Below are 19,497 nucleotides of genomic sequence, written 5' to 3'. Positions count from 1 at the left end.
ACTTCAGAATAAGGGATAGTAAAGCCAGGAGGCTGCAGGGGTTCAGCTGTGGGCCCCCAACAATGCTACTAGCTGATGCCTGCCCTGCCCAGTGAAACAGCTCCACTCTTGTGCAGCACCCTATCTTTTCCCACGTGGCTTGTGTAGGAAGATTCCCACCTCTTTTGTTAAACCACGTATGAAGGTTTTGCAAGAGGATTCTGCACCTTGCCTGATGAGCCACTGCCACCACCTCTATTGTTTCTTGGGAAACCTGATAAGAACAAGCTCACTAGTTCAGGAATGGAAGAGGAGTGGAGACCCTACAAGAATGTAAAGCCTATTTTCTCAGCAGAAGGTTCTCCAAAACTTTAGAGAATCGGTTGATAAGCATGTTTTCCTACTACACCTCTGTGGGCTGCTTTGTTGGATGCAGCGTCACTTATTTCGATTCTGCTTTGGGGTTGCCGTCAGCTTGGCTAACCTTGCCCTCATTGTAAATGTCCTATTTATGTGTTTGTTATTTCTTGCAGTCTTGGCGTTCCCGGCTTTCCTCCTGGGAATTAACCAGGGCCGACTCAAGGAGAAGCTGACCAGCAGGCAGATGGACAGCAAGTGGGGGGGCAAATCAGAATCCATCAACGTGACCCTCAATGTAGAGCAAGCCAGCTACACCAGGGATGCCTTAGCCAAAGCCCTTCACGCCAGAGTGTTTGATTACTTGGTGGATGTAGGTGTGACAATTCAAGTTTTTTTGGGGGGGGCGGTTGTTGTTTTTGGTTTTGGTACCATACTCAGGTAGTTGACTTGAATAAAAAATGGTGGTCTTTATCATAAACATAGGCACCAACTCATAGGGGGGGGCGGCGTCTTCCGCCCCCTCAATAATTGTTGGCAGGGGGCTGAGCTCCCCCAATGTTGAGCGGGCATATGAGGCCAAGTGTGGAGCCATGCGCGGCACAGCATCAGTGGCCAGCTCCTGAGTATCAGAGAGGAGCTGCCAGCAATTGAAGCTGTGATGTGCTGGGTTTTGGGCTCCTAGCCTCCTCCTGGTGCAAACGCATGCATGATGTAAGAGGAGCGCTGTCACAGAGCCGACAGGCAGAGCAGGTCATTCACAGGTCAGAGAGAAATGAGGCGAACTTGCAGTTAGTTTCTTTATTAAGGAAATAAAAAAATACAATGAGGCTCATAAAGGCAAAATCCTCTAATGAAGCAGTTGTGTGAACTGGCATGCAGCCCCTGCTTTGCTCTCTAGTCTTCTGAGTCAGGGCTCCTCCTTCTGTGGTCCAGAAGTCTCTCTCTCTGTGCCTGCCTGGCTTGTTGCTCGGCAACATGTAACATTTGTCGCGTTCTAGGAGTAAGGGGCTGGAGAGCCGCTAACAGAGAAGCTGTCAGGATGGATCACCCTTCGATCGCCTCTGTCAAAGCCTGCATCCAAACTGGAAGCCTCATTACCTTGCCCTGTGCGGGGCCACCTGCCTCTTCGGCCTCTTCATTATCCCTCAAGCTTCCTGCTTCTAGTACCTCTCGGCTTGTCCCCTCCTCTGAGGTGTGACAGGTACCCCCCACCAGGATCCAGGATCTTATTCATCATCTTCTGTGCCTTCCTCAGGGGACGGGGAGTTCTTTTGGTGTGTGTCTTCTACCAGTCTTCCTCATCGAGCCAGTCCCTGACACGCCTGTGTGATGTCGCACATTGGGCCCCCTCAGTCTTGGGCCCAAGTCAGTGCCTCTATCCTAAGGACTAATCCTTTGTTGCCAAACTTCCCCAAATCTGAAAATACTGTTCAGGACTGCAGCCTGTTCCACATACTACTAGAAGTGGCAAACCTGTGGTCTTCCAGATGTTGTTGGACTCCAACTCCTTCCTGAAAATTAAAAAAATATTTTAAGATCTTGGCAGCTCCTGTCATCCCCAACCATCATGGCTGATGATCAGCAATGATAGGGCCACAGTCCATATTGAAGGCCACAGGTTAGCTGCTCACGATGAACACACACAGAAAAATCAAAACAAAAAAAGTTTGCCTCATAGGGTAATAGAATCATAGAGTTGGAAGGGACCAAGGGTCATCTAGTCCAACCCCCTGCAATGCAGGGATCTCAGCTAAAGCATCTGTGATAAATGGCCATCCAACCTCTGCTTAAAAACCTCCAAGGAAGGGGAGTCCACAACCTCCCAAGGGAGATCATTCCACTGTCAAACAGGTCTTACTGTCAGAAAGTTTTTCCAAATGTTTAGTCTAAATCGCCTTTCTTGTAACTTGAAGCCATTGGTTCGAGTTCTCCCCTCCAGAGCAGGAGAAAACAAGCATGTTCCCTCTTCCACGTGACAGCCCTTAATATATTTGAAGATGGCTATCATATCTCTTCTCAGTCTCCTCTTTTCCAGGCTAAACATACCCAGCTCCTTCAAGTGCTCCTCATAAGGCTTTGTTTCCAGAACTTGATCATCTTGGTTGCCCTCTTGTGCACACTTTCCAGCTTGTCAATATCCTTCTTAAACTGTGGTGCCTAGAACTGTATGCAGTAGTCCAGGTGTGCATCTTATATTTGTGCATCTGTTTCTTCCTGCCTCGGGGACGCGGGTGGCGCTGTGGGTAAAACCTCAGCGCCTAGGACTTGCCGATCGTATGGTCGGCAGTTCGAATCCCCGCGGCGGGGTGAGCTCCCGTCGTTTGGTCCCAGCTCCTGCCCACCTAGCAGTTCGAAAACACTCTTAAGTGCAAGTAGATAAATGAGGACCGCTTTATAGTGGGAAGGTAAACGGTGTTTCCATGTGCTGCGCTGGTGCTGGCTTGCCAGCTGCAGCTTCGTCACACTGGCCACGTGACCCGGAAGTGTCTTTGGACGGCGCTGGCTCACGGTCTCCAGAGCGAGATGAGCATGCAACCCTAGAGTCGGACACGACTGGCCCGTACCGGCAGGGGTACCTTACCTTCTTCCTGCCTAAGTGCAGAACCTTACCATTGTCCCTATTGAAATTAATTTTGTTAGTTTGGGCCCAACTCCAGTCTGTTAAAGTCATCTTCTCAATTCCTTCATCCATTTATAAAGATGTTGAACAGCAGAGTCCTGCGGCATCCCACTTACCACTTTTTTCCAGGATGACGATGAACCATTAATGATAACTCTTTGGGTTTGGTCAATCAAACAGCTACAAATTCACCTAGCAGTTACCTTGTTCAGCCCACATTTTGCCAGCTTCCTTGCAAAACTATCATGGGGGCTTTGTCAAAAGCCTTACAGAAATAAAGATACACTATGTCCACAGCATCCCCCCGACCCAAAAAGCTTGTAATTCAGTCAAAAAAAGAAATCAGCTTCGTCTGACATGACTTGTTTTTGAGAAACCCATCTTAGTAATCACAGTGATCACAGGCCAACTTTTGAATTGTCTGTTCTAGGACTTTCTTGGTATCAGTGTCAAGCTCACCAGCTGGTAATTACCTGGGTCTTCCTTTCCCCCCTTTTTGAATATGGAGACATTTGCCTGTCTCCAGTCTGTAGGGACCTCACCTGTTCTCCATGAACACTCAAAGATCATAGATAGGGTCTATGAGATTACATCCACAAGCTCCTTTGGTACCCTTGGATGCAGTTTGTCAGGCCCTGGAGATTTTAATTCATTTAAAGTAGCTAGGGGTTCCCTTACTACCTCTTTTCCTCTCTTGGGCTGCAGCTCCCTCCTTACATCATCTATTCTGTTATCACCAGGTTGGGCATCACTTTCCTTTAGGATGAAGACAGAGGCAAAGTAGGTGTTGAGTAGTTCTGCCTTCTCTCTATCACCCAATAGCATTTCTCTGTCTTCTGCATGCAGAGAACCTCCCACTTGCTTGTTCTTCCTCTTTCTTCGGACATAGCCAAAAAATATTATTATTATTATTATTATTATTATTATTATTATTATTATTAACCTCTCTTGCAAGCCTGAGCTCATTCTGAAACAGAAGTGGGGAACATTTTTCAGTCATTTCAGAACATTTCCTTTTGGGTAGCTTTTCAGATGCCACACATTAGTGAGGGGGGTGGGCAGAGGCAACTAGGCAAAGCAGCAGGTGTGATTTTTTTCTTTGTACACTTGACGACATTCCAGCCACATAAAAACCAAGCAGCAGGCATCACCCCAAATCAAAGGCACAGTTCAGCCAAGGGAAAGGCCTTGGGGAGGATGGGTCAGTTGGGGTGTGGCTTGGGGAGAGTCCCAAGGGGTGGACAGAGAGCTGCATTCAGCTCTGAAGGCTGAACTCCTCTAGCCCTGTGCTAAAACCTTAAAGCTGGCATGAGGTGTGTGTGCAGAGCAGGAGAAGCTGAAAGAAAAACATTAAAAAGAGCAGAACTGCAGGAGATGAATATGCCAGCATCTGTCTTTTAAAGGGCCAGAATGTTCTGCTGAATCCCATGTGGAAGGATTTCTAATGAGCATGGCTCACTGCTGCTATCATGTGGCTTTTCTGTAATGCGTGTTTTGAAGCTGGTAATTTTCTCCCTTCTGCCTCTGCTTCCCTGTCTATTTGTGGATCTCTAGTCCTCTTCTTGTCTTGGGGAAGCTCCCTGAGTCAGAGAGTCTGCCCACTCACATGTGTGTGTGCGCGCGGCGCGAAGCCCTCACTGTATGGCAGGTGCTACTTTGCATGCTGAATGATCCAGGTTCAGTCCTGGTACCTCCAGTTTCAAAAAGCTCCTCAGGTCACAAGTGACCACCTCCTGAGACCTAGGAGATTTATAACATATGAAAAATCCAAGTTTGTTTATTTGGTACATTTATATCTGGCCTTTATTCTGAGCAGCTCAAGAAGGCATGCATCAATTCTCCCACTGACCAATGCATTTTATCTTCACAACAGCCCTGTTGGGTAAGTCAGACTCAGAGACAGTGACTGGGCCAAAGACTCAGTGAGTTTGTTCCTGTGTGAGGATTTGAACCCAAGTCTGCTCAGTCCTAGTCTGATGTTCTTGTTGTCACTTGTTAATGCACATACAGAAGTACTTCCTTCCAATCTGGCCTGTAGTGGTTGGCCTTCCTATTGTATGGTGGTTTCAAAAATAACAATAATCCTAACACACCAAGAAGCAACACAATGACTGTAGGATTGCCTCTGTTTTCACTTTTTGCTTTACCAGATTGTTTCCTGGGCCTTTTTTTAATAGCAGCTCGGTTTACAAGCATCACTGGGTGATAATAGCCATCTCAGTGCCATGAAATCCTCACCTGCTGACCCATAGATGAAGTTGTTGTTCAAAGTTCAAGAACAGGCGAGGCTGCTTTTTTCCTCTTCCCTTTTCTGGTTGCTTGGCAACCATTAATATACTGTGTCCAGGATGTGGGTTTCTGCAATTGCTTTTCACAAATCTGTTCAATGAATTTATCTATTACTTGCTTTAATGCAAAAGGCTAAAAGCATGTTCTAAAGAAAGGAGAGCCACATTTTTGCCACAGGGCAAAAGCATCACATCTCCCATATTCTGTAGTGGCTGCAGTGGCCATTTCAGGCAGCCATGCGACTCTAGCCCTGTGACTTTCCAGATGTTGTTGATTTCATCATCCTTGAATCATTGACCAGGCTGACTGGGATTAATGGGAACTGGAGTCCAACAGTATATGGAGGGCCCTTGACTCTCCAGCCCTGGTCCACAGGGTCCTCCTTCCAACTACCTTCTTGTTCCATCATCCAGACTAAGAGACAGCTGCTGCTTACCTGCAGTGCCTTTACTGTTTAGGCCAGAGAGGTAACCTTGTCTCTTTTCCTTCCTTGTTCCTTCTGCTGTTTAATTTATTAGAGAAAGAGAAAGAGAAAGACGAATTCCTACTCTCCAGTAACAGAGTTAACACAATGGTGATTGCTCCAAGCCCATTCAAACTTGCTTAGGTTTACATCTGCCCTCATCCACCTTTAGACAAATGTTCACCACAAGAATGCTTAGTCTAGAATAAATTGCAGACACTTGGTTTTTTCAAATAAGTGAATATCTTACTCACAACTCTCCATCCCTGGCAATAAGACAAAGAAGGAAAAAGTTCCACACGACTTTTAAAAAGATCATGCAATCTTTGGGTTAGCAAAGATGCTGGCTATAAAATATCATTTTAGATTCAGTTCATTTGTTGCATTTGTGAGCCAAGCCGCATGGCTCCTTCTTGCTTGTTTTAGGAAGCACAAAGAGAAAGATACAAGAGGGTAGAGAGCAGAGACATTGAAGAAATATTTTTTAAAAATTAAACCTCTCTCTCATTTGAGCTTTAGCCAGCCTGACTTCCCCCCTGCAACTGTTGGCTACTCGTGTATACTCCTCCTTTCTTCCATTTCCCCTTTCTTCCATTTCTTATACATGCCCTTCTTAACTCTCAGCTCATCTGTAAGCTGCTTATGAAGGCACACCAGTTTCCTTAGATTCCTCCCACTTTTCTTTCTTGTTGGAATTGTCTGCATTTGGACCTTCAATATTTTTCCTTTTAGAATCTCCCATCCTTGGATTCGGTTCTCTTTGAGTATTTCTGACCATGGGATCACACCCAGTAGCCCCTTAAGCTTTTTGAAATTGGCCTTCTTAAAGTCCAGAGTGCATGTCCACCATGCTCAGTTTTCCCTTGCCTCTGTATCCTGAAACCCAGGAGAACATGATTACTTCCTCCCACATTTCCTAGTACTTCCACTGTTGGTCAGGTCCAAGATAGATGATCCGCTTCTGGGGATAGACGATTCCACCTTCTGGGAAATGAAATTGTCAGCGTGGCAATGGAGGAATTTGTCAGACCTTACATTCTTGCTAGTGTTTGAATCCCAACAGATATCAGGGAAGTTGAAGTCCCCCATGTATCTCTCCTTTTTCAGTGTTTGATTATCTGCTCTAGTAAGGCATCATCCAAGTCTTTAGTCTGGCTTGGCGAGCTATAGCTGACACCCACAATAAGGTCACTGTTGTTGTCTCTCCTACAATTTCCCCCCATATACTCTCAATCGCATTTCCATGCTCCAGGTCATTGATTTCTTTACAGGTATATACGTCCTTCACATATAATACCACTCCTCCTCCCTTCCTGTTTGGTCTATTCCTTTTGAACAAGTTATACCCCTCAGTTCCTACATTTCAATCATGAGTCTCATCCCACCAGGTTTCAGCAATGCCTAGCAGGTCATGTTTGCCACCCTGTACTAAAAGCTCCAATTCTTCTTGCTTGTTTCCCATACTCTGTGCATTTGTGTAGAGACAACTGAAACCATGAGCTGTCCCCTCCAGCTGCTTCCTTCCTGTTGTTTTTTGCCCTTTAGCAGGTTTCTAAAGCACCACCTCAGTTTCCTGTGCATCAATGAAGCTATTATCCCCAGTGCCAGGTGCTCTTCTGTTATCTGTAATGTTGTCTCCCTTTCCCTCGAGATCTAGTTTAAAGCTCTCCTGATCAGGTTCTTGAGACCTTTAGCAAACACAGTCTTGCCAACCGCTGTGACATGCAGCCTATCTTTCGCTAGAAGTCAGCAGAGACCGTGATCCAAGAAGCCAAATCCTTCCTGATGACACCACCTGTGCAGTCAGTGGTTCATCTCAAGTATTTTCCTCTCCCTGGACCACGACCTTCAACAGGAAGGAATCATGAAAATACTACCTGTGCCCCAGTCATCTTCAGCTCCCGTCCCAGTGTCTCATAGTCCATTGCTATGTGTTGCAGGCTGTGTGTGGCAGTATTATTTGTACCCATATGAATCAGAAGGAAGGGGTAGTGGTCAGTGGTTACTCTGGTAACTTGAGGCCAGGGCTCAGGTTAACCCTTTCATGCATGCAAGTGTAAGTCAGTATTACAACATACTTGTATTTTTTTCTCTCCTGCTGTCCAGCAAACAATAATCCTGATGCCAGAGAGAGGGAGGGAGGGGGCTGGGGCAGAGGTTTCTTTGTTTCTTCTGGTGAGACAACCAGCTGCATGCTGTTTGTGCTGCTGAGAGACTGGGCAAGTGGAGATGCCCCAGAGAGCCCCCTTCTTGCCTTTCAGTGCAATATCACAGAAAAAGATGAAGCAGATGGGGTTCAGATACTAGCCTTCCCCAATCGGTTGCACGCCTGGGGTTTGGCACTGCAGCTGCCATCAGCTCCAGCATGATATGGCTGTGGTGGTTGGGACAGGTGGAAGTTGTCATTCAAAACATCTGGAGGGGACCAGGCTGGGGAAGGCTGCCTTAAATGTTTTTTTAATTTATGCAACTCATTCATTCATTAAATTCTTAGTCCTTTTTTCATCAAATACTTAGTCCTTTAGACAAGTCTGTATTTTTCTGTTTTTGTTTTATTAGTCAATTAATAAGGCTATGGAGAAGGATCACGAAGAATATAATATTGGTGTCTTGGACATCTACGGCTTTGAAATATTTCAGGTAATGACTTAAAGCATTGTTTCAGTGGCAGCAAAAATACCCCTGTTTTTCTTCCTGGTTTGGGGAACCTGTGGTGCTCCAGGTGTTGCTGGACTCCCAGCACCTAATACCTTCAGCGTCCAACATGGCCGATGGCCAGAGGTTGATGCGAGTTGCAGTCCAGCAGCACCTGGAGAGCCATGGCTTCCCAGCCACTGTACAAAGGAGAAGGACATTCACCTCCTTTGGCATTGTGGCTCTGTCATTTTCTACATGGCAATGACAATATTGCACAAATTAAATTCTACTGCATACTGCCCTGAAATCCATTTTTGGATAAAAGATAGGGGTGTGTGTGTGTGTGTGTGTGTGTGATTAAATTAAAGCAGTTTTATCTCACTCTCGCTCCCAGAGTGACTTACAGATGGAATTAATTAGAGGGCCCCTTGTCCTTAGCCTTACAATTTAAAGGCTGTGACACAAAAGGAAATTATTTGGAGGGAAGAGGAAAGAGGCAAACTCAGGCATTATTTCTCAGTTACAGAGTTCTGAAATGGGAAGAGTTCAGGAAGTGGAGCCAAAATTTGCTGGTTTTTAGCAGAGTGGAAAGAGTGGCCAAACAGTCCAATTCCTCTCTCTCCTATAGTTTGGTGGAAAGGCTGTCACAATTTTTAAATTTAGTTTAATTTTCATAAAGTTGCAAAATTTATGCCCTGCACGCAGAGTACATGAATGGAAACCTTTGGGGATAAAGTTGGGACATACATATTACTTCCTATAATTGGAAACAAATATAATGTAAAACAAAAAAGCTTCGTATAATGCAGGGTTTGAATGAACTTGTATAAGTTGTTCTAGGAACAATAACAGTTCCTTTAATGAAAACTCAAGTCTTGGAAAGAGCTTTGGAGAATCTAGGCTACTGTCTTCTCTGCTGAGGTTTGCAGTGCAAATGTAAAAACCAGCTGTTAAACTTACTGAAAATATATTGCAAAAATAATCAGGATTGACCTAATTGGTAAAAGGGGTGTTTTTATGAAGCTAATGTTTTGATAGCTTGTTTTCTCTCCCAGAAAAACGGGTTCGAACAGTTTTGCATCAATTTTGTTAATGAAAAGCTGCAGCAGATCTTCATTGAATTGACACTGAAGGCAGAGCAGGTAAAAAAAATACCAGTTTGTGTTGTTTTTTGTACAGATATCCACAAAACTGCCTTCCCCTTGTCAAATGTGGCCTGGTCTTTTGGGTGATGACTATTTAAAATTTGTCTGGCAAGTATATTTGAGAGAAAACAGATGTGGGTTTGCTAGTACAATTTTGGAAAGTAATGCAACCACAGTTGTAAGCAGATTTTATCATCTGACATGGTGACCCAAGAGTGAGTCTCAGCAGAGAGAACAACCATCCTGTCAGCTGACTGCCTCGTGGATGCTGACTTGCTGCCACAGATGGCTGGCTGACATTTGTGTTGGATAGGGCTGTCAAGTGAAAATGGGGGAATATCTGCTTTCTCAATTTCCTACCAACCTGTCTCTTTGAAAGAGAAGGGGAAGGGGTTTGTATTTCCCCTGCTACCAGCCAGTCTGAAGAGCCGGTATATTTGTTGGTTTGTTGGTTTTGTTTTGATTTATTATATTTCTATGCCACTTTTCATTCAAATGAATCCCAAAGTGGCTTACAAACAATAAATAAGAATAACATGATCGACAATAATAGAACATCACAAATACAACATAAATTATATAGAATAATTAACAAATAATCAGTGAAACAATTACAATTTGTAAAACACTGTTAACAAAACAACAACAAAAATAAGCTAAACATCACAATTAAAGCAAAAGTCATACTATATGAATAACAAATCAATACATTTATAATCTATAAAACAGTACTGTATTAACAATATTAACAAAATAGGAGTCAAAAATAAACTAAGCACTGTTATGTTCTTGCACACACTCCCATGACTCATAATCTTTCAATCTATTTAGCTCATACTATTCCAATCTGTTTAGCTTGGAATACACATGTGCGCAATGCCTGTGGCAGCAACTCCCTTCTGAAGGTTCCTTGGGCAGGAGCTGGGACAGCACAGGTGAAACTAGCCACCCCCTGATGGCAAACAGAGTGTTTTGCCCCCTAGGTACTACAGGGAAGCAACAGAGCTCATTTATCCCTTCAAATATTTGGACTGTGATATTGAGTGGGGCAACTGAACTTAGACCTCAGAGTGTGTGATCTGCTTGGTTACTTGGAACAACTTTGTCAAGTAGTTTTCTAAAGTGGGGGTGACTAACCCAAGAGCCTTCATCACACACAGGAAATTTATCTCCCTTGCTCCTGGACCCCACCAATTTTGGTAGATATTGGTGAAAAGAAACATTTTTTAAAAGCAGACAAGGGATGGAAGGATTTTTAAAAAGCCACGTTCAGTGTCTTAATGGGGCGGGGGGAGAGAGAAGTCACTCCCTCCCCTATCACCAGATTTATCAGTTGATGATAACCTCAGCTGGTCTGTATGTAAGTGCAAAGGTGGACTCACCCACTTTTGGCCACACACACTCCTGGCAAGCAGCCCCTGGATGGTTGGCCAAGGGTGAACGTGGCCTTTGAGCCAAAGAGAAAGGCTAGCCACCCCTGAATTAAAGGAACTTTGAGTAAGAACCCTATGAAATGTATAATTTACCACCCTCCACTTAAAATTAGTAATTGTTGAATCAGGGCTTAGACTTGTAGGCTGTTTCCAGCGTCAGTGGTGACTCAGCCTGGTTTTCCTTCCTCTGAATAGCACCCATGATCCATGATTTATGGAAAGGTCTCTAGGACAAGCAAGCTCCAGCTCCAGCCCTTCACATTTTAGAAATTAAGCTCTGTCATACAAACACACACCAGCATCTTCACCTACCTTGTTTTGAAAGACTTGGAGTGACAACTGCTTTGGTATCAGAATCTGCAACACCTAGGCAGGACCCCGGTGTCTTATCTCACACAGATCATAATTTTAATTACAGTAGGCCAAAAACATATGTGGGAGTTACTTCCCCCCTCCCAATGCAACCATCGCTACCTGTCTGAAGCCAGCACACTGAGCAGGTGAGATCTCAGGAGCCTTGCAGGGCCTTCCAGAGTCCTCGTGCAACCTTCACAGAGTCTGGAAAAGACTTAAAAACACTTTCTGCAGCAGAAAACCTGGCACTGAAAGAGCTTTTTAAGCCCTCTGGGCTCTGGGAAGGTTATATGAGGGCAGTCTCCCACCCTCTTTCCATTCATTCATTCATCTGTTGATGACGCATGCAAAGCTGTGATCACGTAGGTTTGGGGCCTAGTCTTCAAAGCCACCACAGTGTCATGGGCTGGCCAAATCAGGACAATACAGATGAAGTGTTTGTCAAGGACCTGGGGGAGGGCTCTAGCTTGTTGTGGAGGCCTTTGCCGGAATTGGGGCAGCCTGATAGTAAGGATCCAGTTGGGGACATTCCTTCAACCTGCTCTCTTGCCTTAATCATCTCTGCAATGAGAGCTGAACCCCACCTTTCTCTCTATCTCCATCTCCCTCTCCACAGCAGTCAGAGCCCTTCTCTGGCACTTCCATAGTGCCTGCCACACCACCTACCCAGGCGCCATCAGACACTGAAAGGAGCCCTGCCTCTCCAGAGGGGGATGTTCTGCTGGTGGTGTCTGCCTCTCAAGGGGCAGAGACACTTCCCCCATCACCTAGATCCAGGAGGCGCCAGAGGAGGAGAGAACAGATGGCTCCGCCAACTAGGCTTACTGAGAGATTTCAGAAACGCTCGCTGTACTAAGCTGAGCCCACCCTGTTCCTATATATAGGATAGCAAGGGGGTGTATCCATGTCAGATCAGCATCCAAAGCTTTGGGAGTTACTTTGCCTGACTTCGTTGTAGCTGAATCTAGGATTAATTATGTGGCTTAAGACAGCAATTTGTTTATGTACCGCAGAAATCTAAGCATTAAATCCTTTGGAGAGTATTCTTCAAGTCTTCATTCTTGATGAGTAGGAATCAGGACAGACAGCAGTTGCCACCGTTTGTAGATACTGGGCAGACCCAGGGCAAAAAGTCTAAGCCCAAAGGCTGTTCTTGGGTGTTGGGGTGTCCAGAGTGGAACTGCCTGATGCCCCTTCCTATTCCATGCATCCTTTGGCTCAGGTCCAAGAACTCACTGCTGGTATATGTCTAAGCTTGTACATAACAACTCAGTTGGTCCCTTGTGGCAAGTAAGATACTCCCCACCTGCCCCACACCAAACTCTGTAAAGATTGTGGCTTTACCTATTTGGCCACAAATGGAAGCATGACTGGGGAAACATGTTAATCATTTGTGTGCCCTTCTCACAGCAGATTAAAATGGTTCCACTTTTTCCCTCCTGAAACAATTCCTCAAAGAAATTCCAGTGACTTTTGTGTTACACAAACACCACTCAACACTGTGGGAGGAATTCAGTCTCGAGCTAAAACAAATGGTCTGTCAGCACCCGCATTTCTGCTTGCTCGATAGAATGTCCTCCGCTTTCCTCCCTCTGTGGCTGCTCTGGGGTTTCCTATGACCTCCCAGAGTGGGTGGGGAGAAGAGGGGGAAGCCCCATTGCATTAGTGCAGAAGCCTTTGCACTGGCTTCTGCTAGTGGAACTCCTTAGCTCAATCTGGCCCCGTATATTCAAAACTGGGTGTTTCCCATAGGGAACAGGCAACTTTTTGACACCTGTCACTTTGGGAGTTTCTACAGGTGCTGCTTCTACAGCACAAAAATGTGACAAGCTGCTGTCAGTGAAATCAATAAATTCTCTTACCTCTGTAGCTATCTCTGGAGCAGAAGCCCTAATGCAGTGTTTCCCAACCTTTTCCCGGCCGTGGCCCCCTTCCAACCTTGTTTCCTTCCTGTGGCCCCCCCATGGGCGTAGCCAAGTTGGGCAGGGGAGCAGCTGCCCCCCAAATAAGTAAAAATCAATACAAATGTGAAGTTCTGCCCCCCCCAAGCCTCCCCCTAACAAAACTCCTGGCTATGCCCCCCCTTCTTAGAAAGGTAGCTATTTAAATGTTTTGTTTGTAAAGAGAACAGGTTTTATTCATAATTTTTATAATTACATAATATTTATAATTACATAAAATGATAGGAACATAATGAAATATTGTTGAAGCAGAAAAACATAGAATCACCTTTATAGTACAACCCCCTGCAATGTAGGAAACTCAGGTAAAGCATCCATGACCGATAGCCATCCAACCTCTGCTTAGAAACCTCCAAGGAGGGAGAGTCCACCACCTCCAGAGGGAGATCCATCTTCCATCAAAACTATCCAACTGAAGTCTCTGAAATTCCTTGAATAAGTCAAGGTGCCGCACTTTACCCAGCGGAGATGAAGCTCATAAAGCTTTGTATAATCGGCAAATGTCCAACTCTCAACTTCAGTTTGATAGTTTTGATGTTTTGCATTATTCCATAAAGTTTTCTATACTGTAATTGTTTCTGGCCATCGTGTTGCTTTCGATATTGCTAATGTCAAAAGCTCTCTGGACATTCGTTGCTTTAGATGCTACTTTGCTATTGGATCTGTTTCACAGACGTTTTGATACTGCAGAGTTTTGTGTCCAAAATATGCACCTGAATCTCTGTATGTCTGTTTCTAAGCTCTTATTTCTGTACTGCAGGAGGAATATGTGCAAGAAGGAATACGCTGGACACCCATAGATTACTTCAACAATAAAATTGTGTGTGACCTCATAGAAAATAAAGTGGTATGTGTCCTGAGGGCCTCCCAGGTCTCATGCAGAGAGAAGGGACACCTGTCTCTCTTGGGGATTGAACCTGGGACGTTATGCATGCAAAGTGGGTGCTCCCTCAGTCTACCTTGGCCTGTCTCCGCACGTTCAGCAGCTTCTGGCTGGATAGCTCCCAGTGGGGCACAATGATAGTCCTATGACACATGGAGAAAACTGGGGAAAAGCCCATGCTAATTCCACTTTTGAGAACTAAACACAAATGGATGCCAGGAGGAGCGACCACACCTCCTGCAGAAACCAGCCAACCCCACAAACTTCACTGGTAGCTGATTGGCTTAGTCTCTGACCAGTTGGAAACAATCCTTTTCTTTAAAATTCTACAAAGAAAAATGGAAAGAGAGGTCCTAATTTATGGCACCTCAAGATACCTGAACAAGCATCACCTTTTCTTAATTGTACCAAAATCTGCTTCTGTTTTGTGCAGGTTTCACAGGGGGGCATTCTGGTAAACATGGCTGGATCAAAGAAGGGTCAATAAGTGTGAATAAACAGAAGTTTTCTGAAGTGCAGTGGCAGTGTGTGTGCTCATCACTGCCCTGAGCCTTTGATCTATAGGTGTTTGGGGAGGGTACTAAAAGCTGAGATGACATTTATTCATAGTATATATAGATATCCCTTCTGTCAAAAGGCACCCAGTGACCTTATTTGTTTAAAAATGATTAAAATCCAATTAAGCGCCTTGAGTGCCTGGCCTAGAGATAGGGGCAAGAAGCCTCGAAGGTTTTTCTGGAGAGAGGTTTGTACACCACCTGTTTCTTCTTGGTACACCAGAATCCTCCAGGCATCATGAGCATCCTGGATGATGTATGTGCCACGATGCATGCTGTGGGTGAAGGGGCCGACCAGACCCTGCTGCAAAAGCTCCAGATGCAGATTGGGACTCACGAGCACTTCAACAGCTGGAACCAGGGATTCATCATACACCATTATGCTGGAAAGGTGACTCTCAAAACGCGTTAGTGAAAGGGGGGGCGCTGATTCAATTTCTGACTGATCTGAGACTTGATTTGGCTAGCATATACCATGCAAGGTTGTGGGGAGCAGCCAGGGTGGGGGACCCCTTGGCATGGTGCTGTCATATCCTCAGTGTCAGTAAACAGGCTTCCACTGGCCCATTTTAAAGACTTGTTTACATTTTTATTGAGAGGTAACATTTGTTTTAACCCTGCATGGGGAAAGGTTCCTGGGTAAGAACGTGTAGGGTTTGGAGCAGGGAAACACAACCGGAAAATATCCAGCCTCTCCCTGGATCTTCTGTGCTCTCAGTCTCTCCCTTTCCAAAGCAAGCAGCATCAGCTGATTTTAAGAGAGAGCATGCATTTAGCTCCCCTAATTTCTCCAGATAGTGCCTTAACAGATTGCATTATTTTCCAAAACTGCATTGGGAATTACAAGAACTATTTTCTGTAAGTGAAGTGCATTTCACTGCCATATCCCTTGCAAATGGAATAAAAGCTCACTCCTTTCCCCAGGTGTCCTACGACATGGATGGATTCTGTGAGAGGAACCGGGATGTTCTTTTCATGGACCTGATTGAACTCATGCAAAGCAGTGAACAGTACGTAAGACATGTTTCCCCCCACTTAGGGTGGGCATTGCACATGTGTCCCAGATGTAACAGTTCATATTTCTCCAATCTCTCCCTATCTGTGCTTTTGGGTACAGTTTCCGCTTGCCTGCTCTAAATTTAATAACATAGAGTAATCCAGGCAGCAGCTCAGATACCAGCCTTCACCAACCTGGTGCCATCCAGGTGCTTTGGGCTGTACTGCCCATGAGCCTCAGCAGCATGACCATGCTTGCTGGTGCTGATGGAAGTTGTAGTAGAACACATAGAGGGCTCCAGGTTAGTGAAGGCTGAGGTAGCCTTACACTGCACTCTTTTGGCTAGACAGGAGGAGAATTAATTGGTTCCATATAACAGTCCAGGAATTAATAGGGAAAGTGACCACTTGGAACTAACTTTTGATGGTATAAGCAGTGCTTAATTTCTAACATTTAATAAAGATCTCGGCTTTTTCTTAAATATGAAAAATGCTGTTTGGAATAATGTCATCTTGAATCAGGATTCAGAAATACGCAATTTCTCTTCAATGAAAGAAGGTTCAATCTGGAACTTGAGGAACATCTGCAGTATCCCTTGGTTCCTGTCAGGGCATTACTATGTTGGACATTAAAGCCATAATCAGAGGACTGCTTTTGTTTTTAAAATAATAATAGCACCTAATATAATATTATTAAGAGGAGTGAGACCTTGTCACCGTATATCACCTGTGTTGGAGATCTCCAGTGGTTGCCCCTTTGCTATTGAGCCAGGTTCATGGTGTTACTATTAGTATATAAAGCACTTAACAACTTGGGACCAGTTTACCTGTGAGATCACCTTACCCAATATGCCCCCTTCTGACCACTTTGATCTGCAGAACTGGCACTGTTGCAGGTGCCACATGGTATTTGTTCTGAGTTTGTAAGAAATTGGTCTTCTAGTATGGCAGCACCCACACTTAGGAACTCCCTCCCTGTGGAGCTGTTCTCCTTTCAGTGCCTACTAAAAACATTTTTGTTTAGACTAGTCTACCTAGACACGTAGAATGCTGGTGTATGTTTTAATCTCTTTTTATTTTATTTGTTTTGAATAGTTCCAGTTTTCCCTGATAATTTTATTGTTTTATTCTTTTTGAAAACCACTTTGAAGTTTGTTTATTTTTATAATCAAGTGGTGTATAATTTTTATGAAACAAAGAGGTCAGGAAGGCCCAACTGACTGATGGAGGAAATGATCATATATCCACCTGCTTCTCCATCAGCCTCTTGGTCTTTTGTATTATCACTATGTGCTGACCTGTGTCTTATTTTTCCTCTCCTAGGCCTTTTATAAAGGCTCTGTTTCCTGAGAATCTCCAAGCTGACAAGAAAGGCCGACCCACGACAGCTGGTAGCAAAATCAAGGTGTGCTCCAGTTTATTGAGAGTCCTGTCCTACAATTGCACACTTGGAAGTGTTATGTGGAAGTTGTGGATAGGTACTGGAAAGTTTCAGGGCATGGGCTCCATAGACACAGATTTGCCTATGCTCATTTATATGTGCAGATATACATTTGAAAGTCAAATAAGGCAAGTGAACTAATTTCCCATCCAAATAATAAATTTGTCTGTTAATTTGTCCCCCAAAAATGTTCCCCTCCAGTTCATTTTCTTCCACATAGATCCTTCTCCAAATCAATTCATTTCCCCTTCAGTTGTTTCCATTCACCCCTCCCAATCATCTCTAGATAAAGTCATCTTGAATTAATTCATTTCCCCCAATTAACATCCTGCCAAGTAACCCAGAACCCCCACCCCCATTCAATTCCCCCATAGTTCATTATTTCCTCCAAAGCACTTGGGCACCTAGGAAAAGATTTTGAGCCCACTCAAAAGGTGGAGGGTAGGGGAAACCAGTGAGCATTGCCACCCGTCTTCATCTGTGTGGGAGGAAGGCTCTTACTGTGGCTTCCCCCTCAAACACCCTCTCCCTGTTGGTCCCTGACCCTCAGCCATGCCAGGCAAACTATATCAGTGTGAAGGGATTCTTGGAACCTGTTGATATTGGCGGGAAGATTGCCCATGCAGCAATAGTTCTTCTGAAGGGCGATTTCAGGACAGACTGCTGTTACAAATCAGACATCCTTCTTTTCTCAGAGACCAGGGTCAGTAACATTATCGCTTACAGTGCATTAGTTTTCTGGCTTCAGTAAATTCTCTTGGGATCCTGTTTCTAATATAGTGAAATTACCATCTAATTAAAAAATAAAAAGGAGCAAAATTATTATCGGTAGCAGTTCTAAGCAGCAGCTAGTATCTAAATAGGCAATTATTATTATTATTATTATTATTATTATTATTATTATTATTTATTTGCAGAAACAAGCCAATGACCTTGTTGGCACCCTGATGAAATGCACGCCCCACTACATCCGTTGCATCAAGCCGAATGAAACAAAAAAGCCTCGAGACTGGGAGGAAAGCAGGTACAGAGGAGACCGTTCCCACTGCTAATGCATATTAGATTGTTCCCTGCATTGTGCCCAAGATGGCGAAAGAGTCGCTTCCGTGGCATGTAGAATACTTGATGTGTGGCTTCATGAGCAAGAGTAGAATCATCTACAGATGTAGGTTGCCTGTTAATTGAGACCACAGCAGAGACCACCCATGGAGAAACAGCAGGCAGGCAAGACAAATGCAAATACGTTTTGTTCTGGCGTTATAGGCCTTCCCCCATGACTCGTTCCCTTTACACCTCACCTACCTCCTCGACTATCCCCCACTGCTGTGCCCACCCCTCTCCCCAAAGCTTGCCCCAAGCCCCTTCACTCACAGCTTAGCCCAACCCCTTTTAAAGGAGGAGGGAGATGCTTCAGACAGGTGCCTCCCCCTCCTCCTCAGTTAAGCAGCTCATCTGGGCTGCCTGCCACTTGTACTCCTTGCTCTCTGTCCTACCCGCCATTCTGTCATCTACATTTTTATGTATATAGGAAGAAATTATAAATACAGTGGTACCTCGGTTCTCGAATGTTTCCAATGATGAACATTTCGGAACCCGAATGCAGAAAACCCAGAAGTAAATGCTGCCGTTTTTGAAAGTGCCTCCGAGGTCAAACGGCTTCCGCTTCTTGTTTTTCAATTTTCTCGACTGAATTTGCAGACAGCCCTTTGCACCTCCGTTTTCGAACGTTTCAGAACTCGAACGGTCTTCTGGAATGGATTACGTTCGAGAATCGTGGTACCACTGTACATTATTTTGAATGCACTTCGGCAGCCAAGTGTTAATGGTGGTTAGGGTGGGCAGGAGTTACATAAATGTTCTGGTCAGTCTAAAGGAGGGCTGTGCATTTCCTTGTAGGCAATACTGTCATAGACCTCTGAATACCAGTTGCTGGAAACTGCAGGAGGGTAGAGTGCTCTTCTGCTCAACTCCTGCTCACGGGTTTCCCCCAAGCATCTGGCTGGCCACTGTAAGGTACAGATGCTGGATGGGCCATTGGCAGGATCCAGCTGGGCTCTTCTTAGGGCCTTAGCCTTCTGAGTTGGGCCAGAAGCAGCAGTGGATGGGATCAAAGGGGAAAGTGGGTGGAGCAGTAGATGTGACTCTTACCTTTGTAGACCACACTCCAACCATACAGTAGTCAGGAGGTAGGTGTGTGTGTGTGTGTGTGTGTGTGTGTGTGTGTGTGTGTGTAGATAGGTACATAAACATGCGCATGCACACACAAACTGGGTATTCTATCCTCCTTCCATCCAGTCATGCAAGCACTGAGGATTGTCACAGTTCAAGGACACATTCCAGGCAAGCAAAAGTACTTGAGGTGTTTCCAGAGCAGGACTG

The 19,497-nt window shown here is 44.8% G+C and overlaps 1 protein-coding gene across 1 annotated transcript in view; it reads left to right on the top strand.

The window, feature by feature from the left end:
- Positions 1-19,497, top strand: part of MYO1E (myosin IE) — a 110,296-nt gene that overhangs the window by 64,939 nt on the left and 25,860 nt on the right. Inside the window, exons 10-17 of the mRNA XM_083475644.1 lie at positions 513-709; positions 8,271-8,351; positions 9,404-9,490; positions 14,002-14,088; positions 14,905-15,072; positions 15,606-15,691; positions 17,001-17,082; positions 18,036-18,142. Coding sequence (XP_083331770.1) covers positions 513-709; positions 8,271-8,351; positions 9,404-9,490; positions 14,002-14,088; positions 14,905-15,072; positions 15,606-15,691; positions 17,001-17,082; positions 18,036-18,142 — 895 coding nt within the window. The remainder of the gene's footprint in view (positions 1-512; positions 710-8,270; positions 8,352-9,403; positions 9,491-14,001; positions 14,089-14,904; positions 15,073-15,605; positions 15,692-17,000; positions 17,083-18,035; positions 18,143-19,497) is intronic.

The sequence above is a fragment of the Podarcis liolepis genome (genome assembly GCF_965112155.1).
Source record: "Podarcis liolepis genome assembly, chromosome: 14".
In the NCBI taxonomy this organism is placed as follows: Eukaryota; Metazoa; Chordata; class Lepidosauria; order Squamata; family Lacertidae; genus Podarcis; species Podarcis liolepis.
The sequence above is the reverse complement of the archived record's forward strand: the minus strand, read 5'-3'. Positions and strand labels throughout refer to the sequence as shown.